The sequence below is a fragment of the Lissotriton vulgaris genome, chromosome 5 (assembly GCF_964263255.1).
Source record: "Lissotriton vulgaris chromosome 5, aLisVul1.2, whole genome shotgun sequence".
Taxonomy (NCBI): domain Eukaryota; kingdom Metazoa; phylum Chordata; class Amphibia; order Caudata; family Salamandridae; genus Lissotriton; species Lissotriton vulgaris.
In genome coordinates, this window is record NC_141693.1 from 428,779,224 (window position 1) to 428,793,876 (window position 14,653).

The following is a 14,653-nucleotide window of genomic DNA, read 5'->3' on the forward strand; positions in this document are numbered from 1 at the left end:
TTAGGTAGATTAGCACCTGTTAACTTTTTGGCATCTATGGAATGGGAAATTTACGGATTCCCTTCAAAATGTTTATTTTAAGGGTTAGTTTCCTTTTTCTGTAGAAGATCCACAAGAGAAAGAAAACTTTTTGGTGAAATAGTCCCACAATGTATCCTATTTCAGGGTTTTTGTCAAAACGCCCACGGACTGCTAGCAGCCCAGATTGTCTGTAGAAGGCCTTCTTTATTTTCTGAGTTGAAAATCCCTTTAGGAAAGTTCAGAGCTTTCCTCCTGTACTAGGTCCTCTGTTTGAGGTTGATTTTCAAGGCAAATACATTGTCACATATCATGTTGAGGCTGAACCAGTTGGTCCTTGCTTCAAGGTTTTTGGGCGGCAATCCTGCATACCCCCCCCCCCCCCCCCCCCTAGTACCTTGAGACCCTCACAGGTAAGTGGCACGCTTACAATATCCCCGACTGATTGAATCCTCTTTCCAAAGATGATACACCTGGTATGCTTGATCCTCATTCAGAGATTTGCCTTCCTATCCATACAGATCCCCAGGTCCCTGCACAGTATGCAGCCAGTCCTGGTGTCAAGGTTGATTAGGTTTCAAGGTTAAGGTTTTGGAATAACTGCTGGTGTTCCTTTAGTACACAACCCAGGTGTAGTGAATGGTATGGCATGTTTCTTTGGAGTAGTAGGTTTGCAGCCTCACAATTCTCAGCCTCTAAACGGTCCACGCTCTGGCCTTCTTTATTAGCTAAATAATATAGTCTGTCTTATTGTTTTCTTGCTCCGAAATACTTTACACACAAGACACTCTTTTGGTCCCTTAGCAAAGAGGGGGTACAAACCCTAAGGATGTTAGCCAAAGGTTATACGAAGGACAGAATTTGCATTGCCTACATTCCATAACCAAGCCCCTTTGAGTCATTCAGGCGACAGCTGATACGAATGATCATTAAACGGCAAGTCTCTGGCTTCATGATCTGCCTTAGCCTGTTTGGTGTTCATTCTAGTTTGTCATGCTTATTGGGTCTGAATCCGATGGCAAAACTGGGTGGGTCTGTGTTCATGTTCATTGGAGGATACAGAGGACGCAATTAAGAGTTGTATCACATGCATAAACCTGAAACTTATTGGAAAATAACAATTTGTACTATTCCAAACACAACTTTAGAAGCAGAAGAGGACTAATCCAGCGATCTGCAAAACAACCTGTTGCAAACTTTAAGTGGATATCCTGAAAAAAGTAATGAACTAGTCCCTCCTCGACCCATGTTACAGTTCCCAGTCATTTAGAGAATTTGTTTTGGTCAGCACTGCAGCAGAATTTACAGAAAACAAGGCATGTTAGGGGCTCATCTTCTTTTCTAGCGATTGCACAACAAATGTGTTGAGGTTAAAATTGATGATGTATTGTGTCAGAATTAAACAGCAAATAGGGGGAAAAGAATAAAGAATTAATGCAAACTATCTCCTGTTACAAATCCTGCCATAGTTCAAAAGACTCAAAATGAGCTTGATAGGCCTATGTAGACAAATAACTTTTACCTGACCAAAGAACATGAGAATGCAAAGACTGATTCTGTCCCCTGTATCCTGGTTTAAGGTGGAAATGTGGATGGGTGATGAATAAGGAAGAGTCACACAGTTATTTTATACAAATGCATTTTTATTGGTTTGAGATTATTTGTAAATACAGCACCTGCTTTTCTTTATAAACAAAGTTAGGATAGTGGCAGAACATTGAACATGTAGACGTGATTCTCTAGAGCAGCCCTTGTCCTTCCAGATCCTGAAAGCACCCAGTCGCCCCACTTTACATTTTTGCATTGACTATTAGCTACATTGGGTTACATTCTGCTGACAGGATGAGGCATGTGAAGCAGGAAACACTCTACTACAGTGGTATTGGAAGATTAAGTTTCTGTGACTGAAAGGGGGGGGGTTAACCACATGTCATCTTAGCCGTAAATGTCAGAAAGTTTAAGGGCTCCTCAGATCCCATGTATTAGGCTTTCAAAGGGAATTGCACACTCTTCCTTAAGATGCACCACAGGCTATTTTTTTTGCTATAAATTCACTATCCGTGAATGTATTAACATTTTATTTTCTCTTTATTGAAGTTATACCTGACTTGGTAACTAATCTTCTTAAGCTGAATGCAAAACACAAAGAACCTTTTTGCTCTGGCCTTCTGAAAGGCTATTGCTTCCAGCATTGACTGTGCATTAGGCTATTTTTTCACAGTAGAAGGCATGAAAAGGCACAGTTCTGTTTGGAAAATTACACTTATCTCAGAAAAAGATTACGTCTGGCTAACCTTTTGTATGATAACACAGTCAATCATCTTGAGACTAAAAAGCACTACTAACCAGAACTAAACAATGGCAGCCATCTTGGAACCAGGAACAATCTAACTGACAGTAGTTGGGAGCCATGCCCGCTGCCTGTAATCATTAGCAACCATCTAAGAACTATGGAGGGAGGGGCTTCCCATTCCCTGCGATGAGAACCACTCCAAGGGCTTTGGCCGAGAAAAATGGGGAGCAGAAAAGCACAGAATGTCTACCAGTCTTGTACGCGCAGAAAGGTTTAAAGGACCAACGCATTGATACGAAAGGGATTAATTGAGGCACATGACACCCGTCACCCCCCAATGGGTTTAAATAATACACACTTCACATGATCTTTGGCAATAGATCCATCTTGGATCTCACATGATAAAGGCATTACTGTGGCATTAGTATCAGTTTAATATCTCAACTGACAGCTATAGAACACACCATCACAGTCACAGAGGCCTATGTTGTAGCTTGTAGTTTGGAATTCAGAACACATAGGCACCTACGTCTGAAGCGTCACCACTTCCCAACTGAATTTCTTTGGCTGGGTGAAGTAAGAAGTTCTCTTTTCGTGAAATTATGTACTGTTACAGTCACATTTCCACCTTTAAATGGTCTACTGAGTGTGATTAGCAGGACATAAGCCACACATCTTAGCGTTTGTTAATTATCGACTAAACCACTGATGTTTGAATCCCCTCTCAGAAGCTTGCATTGCAGTTTTTTCCTTACAGTATTCATTATCAAGGCTGGACATGACCATTCTCAATATTGGGATAAAGGGAACAGCAATAAAACTGAAGGTTTAATCAAACATTTACCTTGCTAATAAACACAAAATCAAAAATGCAAAACAAATGTCATGTAATGATTATAAAGGATGGAAACTATGGGAAAAAAAGAAAAAAATTACCTTGCTGAAACCGGCGAGACAAGCACTTTAAGAATAAGTGGAAAGACCTGGCTTGTATTGGGGGGCTGGTTTCAAATGTCAATACCTACACGATTGGATGTTGATAAGGTGGGGATGAAGTACAAACCGAAAGTAAACGCTGCATCTCCAGAAGAAATTGTGTTCCCCACTTCCTCCCAGGAGTCTGCGCGTGATACTGAAGACCAGTGAGCAAATTATTTGGATCTTTTAACAAAATCTTTGAGAAAGGATGTAAGATTCTGTAGGGGATTTCAGATTACAGCAGCTTTTTTTTTTGTTTCAACTGACAATAGTCTTGACCAGGTTGTAAATTGTACATTGCCTTTAGGAGCCTAGAGTGACGTGGATGTTGGCTAGAGTGACGTGGCAGTGGTGCGGATGCACTCCATTGGAAGAAAGTTTTTCCTGACTCAAGGTCAGCAGAACTGTTTTACCCTATGTTTTTATCCTTGGCTGATATTAGCTTCAATCACTGAATATGTAACATGATACAAATATTTTAAGAAGAACTGAAATTAAGATTTGAGCTGAAAGCCTCTGTGATGTTGCCTGCAGCTACGGCTCGTACACTTCTATTGTCGGTCTACTTGATACACAAATAAGGACTCTCTTACTAGACAAACAGGCGTATGATGCCCATCTCAAGGTATTTAGCAGGAAGACCTTTCAATAACTATTTATTAGAAAAGATGAGCATGGATTTCTATACCTAAATGAAACCATGGAGCAGATCAGAGTATTGGTGCTGCCAAGGTATTACCCACAGGTTTAGCTCAGAGACTTTGAACAAAAGGGGAAAGAAGGGCGGTAAATTTGTAGTACTACCCAGGTAACAGACTCCGAGATTGTTTAAGCAGGCTACATACAGCCCAGTCTAACATGGGCGAGAAACAGTATTTAAAGCTCTTTAGGGTCTTGCTCTCTTTGCCATGTTTGAGCCCTAGTGAGATGGGTACAAGTGAAAAAAAATAGAAAATCATGATAGTACCATTATGATGAAAAAGGCTTAGTGTTCATGCACAGCCAACATAGGCCCATCTGCTGCATGGCCTATGTTGGCTAATGTCTAAACCACTTCAGGTTGTGCACTCCTTCCTAATAGAAAAACACTGCTTTTATTTTTCATGGGGAGGAGGTGGGTTTGGGGTGGGGACAATGGTCTGTTACCAAAAAAAAAATATATATATTTCTATATCCGGTAGTGTCTCGTACGTTAAATCTAGCTACAGTGACATCGGTATGCAGAGCGCTGTGATGCACAGTTGTGTGCTAAAAAGAGCAAAAGGGTTTGCGTCTGCTTCTGAAAAAGAGTGCGATCAGTCTCCCACTTCTGAGGACAGAACAGCAAACCTTTGGGAGAATGTCCCAGCTTTGTGAGAATAAATACCATAATTTGTTCATTCAAAGTCATCAGTTTAAATTTTATGATTTTAATATATATATTTCTATACCTGATGCCCTTAGAATGGGCACCTCTTTGTTACTTAAAAAAATGGCTAATGAGAGGGTTGCCCTCCCCATCAGGCAGCCACGAGGGTCCCTGCCCGCTTTGTTGGTGCCATACAACACCATGATCATGCACCCCTCTCCAAGTGAAGGCACTTGTGGTTACTGGTACCACGGTGTTTTGCGTGCCCAGCGCAGCGTGAAACCCGCATCTGTCCGGATCTTGATAGAAGCTGCCTCGGCCTCGCGCACGGTCTCTTTCACCGACTGCATCAAGTTCTGCGCATTGTGCACCAGCATTTCTGTGGCCTGTAAGGAAGAACACAAAGCTAGTAAGTGACCAGAGAGAGTGGGTGTCTATATAACAGCAAGAAAGGACAGTTGTACCAAGGAGAAAGCAAGCTGAAGGTAGGTGAAAGAATAGTTACATTACTTTGAGTGTTCAGGTTCGTCTCTCTCTCCAGGTGTTGTCTTTTAATCAGCAAGGCCACTAAGATGGCACCCTGGAAGCATTTCAAACTGTCATGCTGCATGACCAATTGTAGTTTTCCCTAGGTTAGCCTAAATGTGCACATTATAGGGCTCGTTTTCTTTTGCACGTTACTATATAAACACACTGGCCTTTGTGCCACATTGTACTGTCACACGGAACCTGCATAGGTTTTTTATTTCTGTTCTTTTCCCAGGATTTGGTCTGGACATCATAGACAAGGTCAAACAACAATGTCCCTTGTTATTCTTTCTGGCCACGCACTAGCATCTAGACATAACAGAGAAATGCAGCTGTTTATGTGCACACATGTCTCCTCATATAGAAGAAGACAGGAGACAAAAACACTCACATGGAACAGGAGTTCTGAGACAAGATCACTGTGTCTGCTGAGATGTAGAGCATCCATCTGTGTATGCGAAGGTACAGGGTCTGCCACTAATCCCAGAGATCTTTTATATATAGGCTTTCCTGTTTTCAGTTTCTATTTTTGGTAAATTCTGGTGGGGTTTTTTCAGTGTTTGCAATATCTTAAAAAACAGTTGTTATCAGTGGTTACACATTTTCGCGCCACTAAAAACAACAGAAAAAGTGTTTTTCCGGTGTTTATGGAACATTTTACTTTTATTATTGAATGCTTTCAGCACTGAAAGAACATGGTATATAGACAGTGTACTTATAGTGTATATGAGGTCCAAATAGATTTTTGCAAATTAATCTTATTGTAGTACACCATACAATACTTCTTCAGTGTGTCTTTGGGTCATGTGCGCTCGCTCTTTCCTTCCCATGTAACCTTCTATGAAAAGGCCCTCTCAGCATTCATAGCTAATTGGGCTGAGAACCATCAGCTAGGGGACATAGTTGGGATGACTCTTTCTTTGATGCCACATAAAGCTTGAAATGATAAATATTTGCATTTTAGTTCCTGTGCATACAGTGCACCAGAATGGACTAAAAAGTCAATAGCATCCCTCATTAACTCTTAAGATTGTAAAGATGCTTTCAGCATACCATCTAACAAGTGGCAATGATCTACTACAGGGAATAACTTCAGCTCTGGTATCAATTTTGACAGGTCATCACACAACTTTTTTATATACGTAGCTGAATCCCTGCAAATACAAATAATATCACTCCAATCTTTGTTGAACTTGGAAAGAACCTTTTTTGCAGAGCATTACAAGTGACACTGCGTTCCATGTTTTCCACAAGTCTGGTGTCATGTTTTCACCACTATCCCATATATACTTGTCACTATACCTTGCATTGAATGTTTAAAGCCTGAGGTGTTGGCAATTCACCTACTATCAATACTGACTCACTAGAAACTATGGTCTGATGTATTAAGGGTTTTTACCCATTCTGTGGGTAAATGTGATGACACATATTAGGAAAGATGTTTATAAAACCAGCCATTTTACCTATCAGTGAAAGAATCAAATGCAGCCAAAATATCAAATATGAGTTTGATATTTCCTGATTCTCTATAGTTTATAAAATAATTAAACTAGACCTAAAACATGAAACTAAACCCTGCATCTTTATACCAAAGGCCACACAACTGAAAAAGTAAAAGGAAGAAGAAACAATACTTTAGTGGCATCCCTAAAGAACAAAACTCAAGCAGAATAATGTTAGCCAGTCTTTCTTTCTGCTAGCTTGTATAACAAAGTTACATTGTATTGACCCCTTCAGGAAGAAAAAAATGACTCTTTCACTCTCTTTTTCCTTTCTTGGAATGGCATTTAGTTTGTGGTTTTCCAGGTGTTTTTTCAGTGTTTATATGTTTTCACCGGTGAGAGCTATTTTTCTATCAGTGGGGTTTTATCAGTTATTATAGGTTTAAACCTAAAACCCCACAGCCTATTTATATATAATCATTTAGCTTCAGTAGCAGGGGAGAGGGGTTTAGGCTACTCTGTCCTATATAATGATAGGGCTCTTCATGGTTTACGGTTTAACAATAACAGTATTTTTATTATGCATTTGTTTTCTAATTATGGCACAAATATTGCATTTCAGAGCACGACAGTTTAAATAAATATTTTAAACTTTCTTTGTGTCTCCTGGTTATCTTATTGTGGACAAATAAGAGTGAGAGAGTAAAAGAGTATGTCCTGTTACAGAGATTCCTGAGAGGGTCAAGAGTATTGTGTTCTGGAGTGCCAATTCACTTGTTTATCTGGTAAGGTTTGGAGGGCAAGTGTGGCACTATAGCTAGTCTGACTCATGCTCATGGATACCAAGGAGGGTGGTATGGTGACTCAGTCCCTACATACTGATGTTCTATGGTCCCAAGCACAGTTCTGTTACACAACAGAATCCCTGCAAGAAGGGCCTGTGCTACGGTGCATCTCGTGTGTAGGGGTAGCCACTTGAAGATCTTTCATAGCATGCGCAAAGTGGGGAAGCTGGCGGAGGAGATGACTTTGATCTGTTATTTCATGGTGAGCTTGTCAATGAGGATTGCGAGGTTTCTGGAGTAGGTACAGGTCCTATGTCTGATGGGCACCAGGAGTTGTTCCATGTGTTGCTGCTACTGCCAAAGATCAGTACTTCCGCTTTGTCTGTGTTCAGCTCCAGGCAGTTGTTCTTCATCCAGTCGGCGATGTGTCATGCATCTGTGGAAGCTAGTTCTGGTGGGATCGTCGGTGAGTGAGAGGATGAGTTTGGAGTCGTCTGCGCAGGACATTATGTTGAAGCCGTGGGATTTGAAGATGTTGGCCAGCGGGGTCATTTATGCATTGAAGAGAATGGGGCTGAGGGATGAGCCTTGGGGGACACCACAGGTGATCTCCTTTGGATTCAGAGGTGAAAGGTGAGAGGTAGATCCTTCAGGTTCTTCCGCCGAGGAAGGAAATTATCCATCTGAGTGCGTCCCCTTGGACGCCGATGCGTAGGAGTTTTTCGATCAGTGTGTGGTGGGATACAGTGTTGAAGGCTGCCGAGATGGATTCAGAGGTGAAAGGTGAGAGGTAGATCCTTCAGGTTCTTCCGCCGAGGAAGGAAATTATCCATCTGAGTGCGTCCCCTTGGACGCCGATGCGTAGGAGTTTTTCGATCAGTGTGTGGTGGGATACAGTGTTGAAGGCTGCCGAGAGGTCGAGGAGGAATAAAGCTGCTGTTTCTCCTCAGTCGAGGAGGATTTGGATATCATCGGTGTTTAAGATCAGGGCGGTTTAGGTGTTGTGATTGCTGCGGAAGCCTGATTGGGAGATATTGACTAACTGGTTCTGCTCCAGGTGTGTCATGAGTTGATTGTTGATGATCTTTTCCAGTACCTTCACTGGGATTGGGAATGGAGAGGATGCCGACCCCCCTTGATGAGAAAGCAAAAGACACACAGATAATGGACTGATTGCAGAGCAAATCAAACATTCCCCTCCAGTCGAGAGATCTGGGTTAAATCCATTGTTCTTTTGCTCACCATGCCACCCCAGTTTACACCTAGCCATATGCAAATCAGTCTTGATCCTGTGCCTCATGGGAACATTCCAGCCTGAACTGCCAAGCCAGGTCCTCCATGGACCGGAAACCACCATCATGGGACGGGTTTCGGTCATCACCCCATATCAGCCAGGCTAGCTTGAATCCAGTGACACAGTGAGCCTGGGACCCACGACTGAGCATACCCGGCGCACTTAGGGCAAGAAAGCAAAAGACACAGAGATGATGAACTGATTGCAGAGCAAATCAAACATTCACCTCCAGTCAAGAGATCGGTGTTAAATCCATCATTCATTTGCTCACCATGCCACCCCCGTTTAGACCCAGCCATATGCAGATCAGTCCTGACCCTGTGCTTCTGCCTCATTGGAACAGTCCAGCCCGAATTGCTAAGCCAGGTCCTCCCTGGACCGGAAACAAGCATCTTGGGACCGGTTTCGGGGTATCACCCCATATAAGCCAGGCTAGCTTGAATCCAGTGACTGCCAAAACTGGTCCTGGGATGCTTATTTCCAGTTCAGGGAGAACCTGGCTTGGCAGTTGGGCTTGACTGATCACATGGTGAACAAGGTCAAGACTGATTTGCATATGGCTGGGTCTTAACTGGAATGGCATGGGGAGCAAAAAAATGATGGATATAGGCCCAGATCTCTGTGCTGGGGTGAATGTATGACATTGTTCTGCATTCAGTCCATCAATTGTTTTTGCATTTGATGTATGCCCAGACGTGGGTCCCGTGCTCTCCATGCCACTGGAGTCAAGCTATCCTGGCTGATGAGGGCTGAAAGCCCGAAACCGGTCCTAGGATGCTTGTTTCCAGGCCAGGGAGGACCTGGCCTGGCAGTTCGGGCTGGACTGTTCCCATTCAAGACTGATTTGCATATGACTGGGTCCAAATTGGAATGGCATGGTGAGCAAAAAAACAATGGATTTAGGCCCAGATCTTTGTACTGGGGTGAATGTATGACATTATGCTGCATTCTGTCCATCAATTGTTCTTTTTGCATTTGTCACCCCAAGTGGAACAGGTATGCCCAGACGTGGGTACGTGCTCTCCATGCCACTGGAGTCAAGCTAGCGTGGCTGATTAGTGGTGTAACCCCAAGACTGGTTCCAAAATGCTTGTTTCCAGGCCAGGGAGGACCTGGCTTGGCAGTTTGGGCTGGACTGTTTCTATGGGGAACAGGGTCAACATGATTTGCATATGGCTGGGTCTAAACTGGAATTGCATCGGGAGCAACAAATTATGGATTTAGGCTCAGATCTCTGTATTGGGTGAATTTATAACACTGTTCAGCATTCTGTTCATCAGTTGTTCTTTTTTCAATTGTCACCCCCCCTTGACCAGGGCCCATTTGGTGCCTGGACAAGGGGGGGGGGGGGGGGGGGGGAATTTGATATGCAGGAGGCGTGTTGCACTGTCTGAATTAGGTATTCTGACACTGGGTGATGCCCACTCCACCAAGGAAGTGGTCATCGAGGAGGTGTAGTGACCCCAGGGGTAAGTAGCCCATCGGCACCACTGCTCCACAGGTTGGCTCGAGCCTTGAGAAGTGGACCAAAGCTGTCCCGGTGTGCCAGAGGATCTCAAGGCTCGAACCGCCCTGTGGGTTCCACTGGACTGGTTCTCAAACCCAGCTTGCAGCCTCTTTGTAACGGGGCCATTCTCCTATTGAAGTGAAAGGGGACACCAGACACACCTCTGCACCTGGACGTCCCAGAGTCTCCCAAGGTGACTTGTTGCCTCATACTCACCTTAAGTCCTGAAGACCAATCCTGTAAGTTGTTGTCGCGTGCCCGAATGCAATAAATGTACATTGCCGATTCAGAAAAAGCACTGCTTCCATTTTTGAAACTGTAAAAATTCAATCTCGAAACGTTCTTACCAGAGTACGATTATTTTGGTATCTAAATTTATATAAAAGTATGTGCTATTTTTTGAAAACTGGCGCCTGATTTATTTATTGAGTGTGGTCTCACTTACTGCCTTTTTGTGTGTTAGATAAATGATTAGCACTACTCTCTGATATACCTAACTGCTGGCCCATTCTTTCACAAAAGAGAGCATTTGGGGCGTCATTTGTGCCACTGTAGTACTTTGGGGTGTGCCTGAACACTTTACACAGTGTACCTCTTTTTGGTCCACTATTTAAAGAGCCAGCTTCCTACACCTGGCACAGACTTATTTATTGGGCATATTTTCTAAGAGTCTTGCCGAAGATTAGGTGGTTTGTCTGAGTCCTCCAAACTGTTGGGCATGCTTCAGTAACCTCTCGTCTTGACAATCTGACAGAAGTTTTGTTATTCTAAAAATATGTGGTCTTGTGCTCACCAGACAAAATAACAAGCTATCTTGGTCCCTAAAAACATATGCAACAGCTGTTCAAGATGCTAGAACTACTGCATCCACAAAAAGCGAGTTATCTGTAGCTTCAATAGAATGTACCAAACCCCGTGACTGCAGCAAAAATAGTGAGGTAATCTTTTTTGGTTGAAATAGGTGGCATACCTATAATTCCGACCTCCCTATGTTCTGTATCCTTGCGGGAGGTTCCTGTGTGGCATCTTTTATGAGCCAATTGCTGAAGTGGTCTATAACCGCACTCTCTACATCCTCAGCTTTGCCCTATACTTGGTGAGACAATATACTACTAGTTGCTAACTTGGAACAGCTTTGCTGCTTAAAGGTCTTTTAGGTTCACTTTTTGTGCAATATGCTGTCACTTAGTGGTTGGCTCTGGAAGTTTCCTTTCTGTAGCCTAGCATGTTTCCGTTTGGACATCGATGGTAAGAGGAGCCCACAATGATCGAGTATGTAGCCGCCTTCTTTCAGATTCTTTGTGCACTTCACTGCTTGTGTTATCCTCTAGTATGAATTCCCTTTTTCATCAACTTCCCTACTGCAGCAGGAAGGTTAGAGGGTCATACATAACTAGAGAAGCGCTTCAAAATGCAGAACTAATGTAAGTAAGCAGTTTCTTCTGCAGTGTGAATCTTGTCTAGAATCACATGGACTGTATCAATTCTGTTGCGATATTAACCCTTCATGTAGGTGGGTGGATGTGAAGGTGCATCATTTCGCATTTCCCCCTGTTGTTTAATTCAGGTCTTTGAACAAACAGGTCTACAACTCTTTGGCCTAGCCTCATTCACTTGACACTACTTGCTGCCTTCTTCGCCTGTTTACCTCTGTGTTTTGCTCTCGTGGTAAAGGGATTGCACCCATAACTATCCTAGGCTGGCTTAGCCCCAAATCAACGGTGCTAGTTTTAGGAGTATGTAGGATCTCAAGCCTCTCTAATTGCTCACTGGCCTCTGATCATCAGTGTTTGCTATGTGTGCACCTCGCCCTGCTTAATGCATCAGAGGTAAGTGGCACCAAGAGAGATGGGCTTTGAACTGTCTGCCCCTCATCATGTTTTCTTGTGACCAACACTTTGTATTTGACTTGTGTAACCAATGGATCGTCCCAGTCCCCTCTTCTTATTTACCACGGACGAAAAAAACACTTTTATATGGGCATTATGTGTAGTCTTGCCAAGGGTTTAAATGGAGATCCATGTCATCATAATGCATAACCTCATTAATGTCCTTACTCTGAGACATCTAGTACGCCTGACCTGTAAACCACATCCTGTAATTCTAGTGCAGCCTTTTGTATGGAAAAGGTAATTGACTTGACAGTGTCTAGTTCTGCCACCAGCAACACATTCTGCTGTGATGAGCGAGAAGCATTTTTTCAGATTGACTGTGCCCCATCACAAATATGACTCATTTCTAAAGTTCCCTCTCCCACTCTTGAGAGCTTAAGGCAGCAAGCTGTTGCAGAGGAAAAGGGTGGTATCACCGGAACCCATTGGGTCTATTGGGAAGATGGGCTACTATACACTGAAGTCAGAGCTGCTAAACCTGGTGCTACCACACGAGTTGTAGCACCTCAGAAGTTTAGAGACATTCTTCACACTTTGGCCCATGATATCCCCTTAGCTGGGCAAAACATGAAGTAGATTAGTCAATCACTTCTATTGGCCAAGGATGTCCTAGAAGGTGAAGGACTTTAGTCAGTCCTGTCTCTCCTGCCAAGCCAGTGGTAAGGCAGGAGGCTGCCTGAAGGCCCCCTTAATTCCACTTCCAGTGGTTGGGGTATCCTTTGAAAGGGTGGGGGGGTAGACATTGCTGACCTCCTATATCCTCAAACAGCCTCAGGGAACTGATATATTCTGGTGGCAGTGGATCATGCTAACAGATATCCTGAAGCTATTCCCTTAGGTCAACCACTGCCCCTGCAGTGGCCAAAGCCTTCCTAGGTATCGTTACCAGGGTTGGTTTCCCTAAGGAGGTAGTGTCAGACAGAGGTACAAACTTCATGTCTGCATACTTGAAACACATGTGGGAAGAGTATGGAATGACTTACAAGTTCACTACCTGTGAGGAGGAGGACCGCCCCCTTGATCGTAACAACTCTGATAGCTCTACCTCGTGGACACCTTACCAATACGAGGTCCCCGAAGCTGGAACAGTCTCGCTAACCCGTCACTCTGCCCTCCTCCCACAGCCTTCCCAGTGTTACCCGGAAGAACAACAATCCTGGATAGGCGGAGTCAACGTCTCGGTCGACCAATCGAATGACTCCAGACTTCCATCTGCACCGATAGAAAAGCAGGGCGGGAGCTCATTGGTCTCGTCGACGGAGAAGCACCCGGAAGAGGACGCCGACCAGACGCAGAAGCTGTTGAAGGAAGACGCCGACATCGGAGAAGACGCCGACCCTGGGGAAGACTAAGAAACCTGGACGGACGAGTGGTGGATCCCGGAGGACGTACGAGCCGCCACGACTCAGGAGAGTTGTGGCTCCTAGCGGTACGTGACGGGACAAGGGCTTAGGGAAGGGTGGGGGGGGTGTTGCAAGGGAAAGGGCGGGTATTGGGTGGAATTCGGTTCCCCCCCCCTGCGCCTTTACTTCACTCCGCAACCTTAACTCCCGCAACACTAGTCCTTAAGACAACGCAGTACTAGGAGTCTGACCCTGACACCTAAAACCTTGCCTTTTTCCTCCCTATTCACTTTGGACGGTTGTTAAACAAAACATCCACAACCCATACCCTCCCTCACTTCCTGGTTATGGTGACGGTAATAGTAAGTTAAGAGTATAGTGTCTTAAGCCATTCTCTTTTTGTTTGAGGTATCTCTGGAACCGGGTGACGCCCTGAAACCCGTAATAGGTTTCCGACGAAAGACAAGACTCCAGAAACCATAGAAGACCTCCTGACATTCTCGGCCCTCCAGAACCTCCGAAACCTTGAACTTCAACATAGTTATAACTTGATAAACCCCCTTGACTGTAACTCTTAATCCCAATAAAACCTCACTATTCAACCTCTACGGCCTCCTCGCTTCTGCTTCCGACCATCCCTCCGACACTACCCCATACCACCCACAAACCAATGGCCTAGTTGAAAGATGTAACCAGACATTGAAAAGGCATGATTGGTGGACTCCCTGAAATACTCAGAAGGAGATGGTATGCCTTCTTCCATGCCTATTTTTTACCTACAGGGATGTGCCACAGAAGTGTGTGGGGTTCTCTCCCTTTGAAATTCTGTTTTGGCTTCCTGTTAGGGGGCCCACTGAGTATTGTGAAGGAAGGATAGCAAACAAGCATTGGAAATGCATTAGGTCTCGGATTTATTTGAGTTAGAGCTAATGGCATTGTAATGTCTTTTAGCCATGTGTTATGGAGTGTACGCATGTGGTGTGTAGAGGAATTATGTGGGTTGGATTGGAATTGTAGCAATGGTGGCATGCTGCGCTTTAGATGAATATGTTTAAAAGTAAAGTGCACCATACTGCGATAGCTACAATTGCACGCGTACTCACTCTGCACTGGCACTCACTGCACGCTCACACAGTGTTAACCCTGCATACTCACACACTGCTCGCCCTGCACGTTCACACACTGCTCACCCTGCACACTCACACACTGCTCACCCTGCACACTC

General features: G+C 44.1%; 1 protein-coding gene across 4 annotated transcripts in view; it reads right to left on the reverse strand.

The window, feature by feature from the left end:
• Positions 1–1,643: 1,643 nt before the first annotated feature.
• Positions 1,644–14,653, reverse strand: part of VCL (vinculin) — a 342,221-nt gene continuing 329,211 nt past the window's right edge. For all 4 annotated transcript variants that reach the window (XM_086921833.1, XM_086921831.1, XM_086921832.1 and 1 more), the window contains one exon: positions 1,644–5,023. In XM_086921833.1, the coding sequence (XP_086777959.1) occupies positions 4,877–5,023 (147 nt within the window). In that variant the 3' untranslated portion in view covers positions 1,644–4,876. The remainder of the gene's footprint in view (positions 5,024–14,653) is intronic.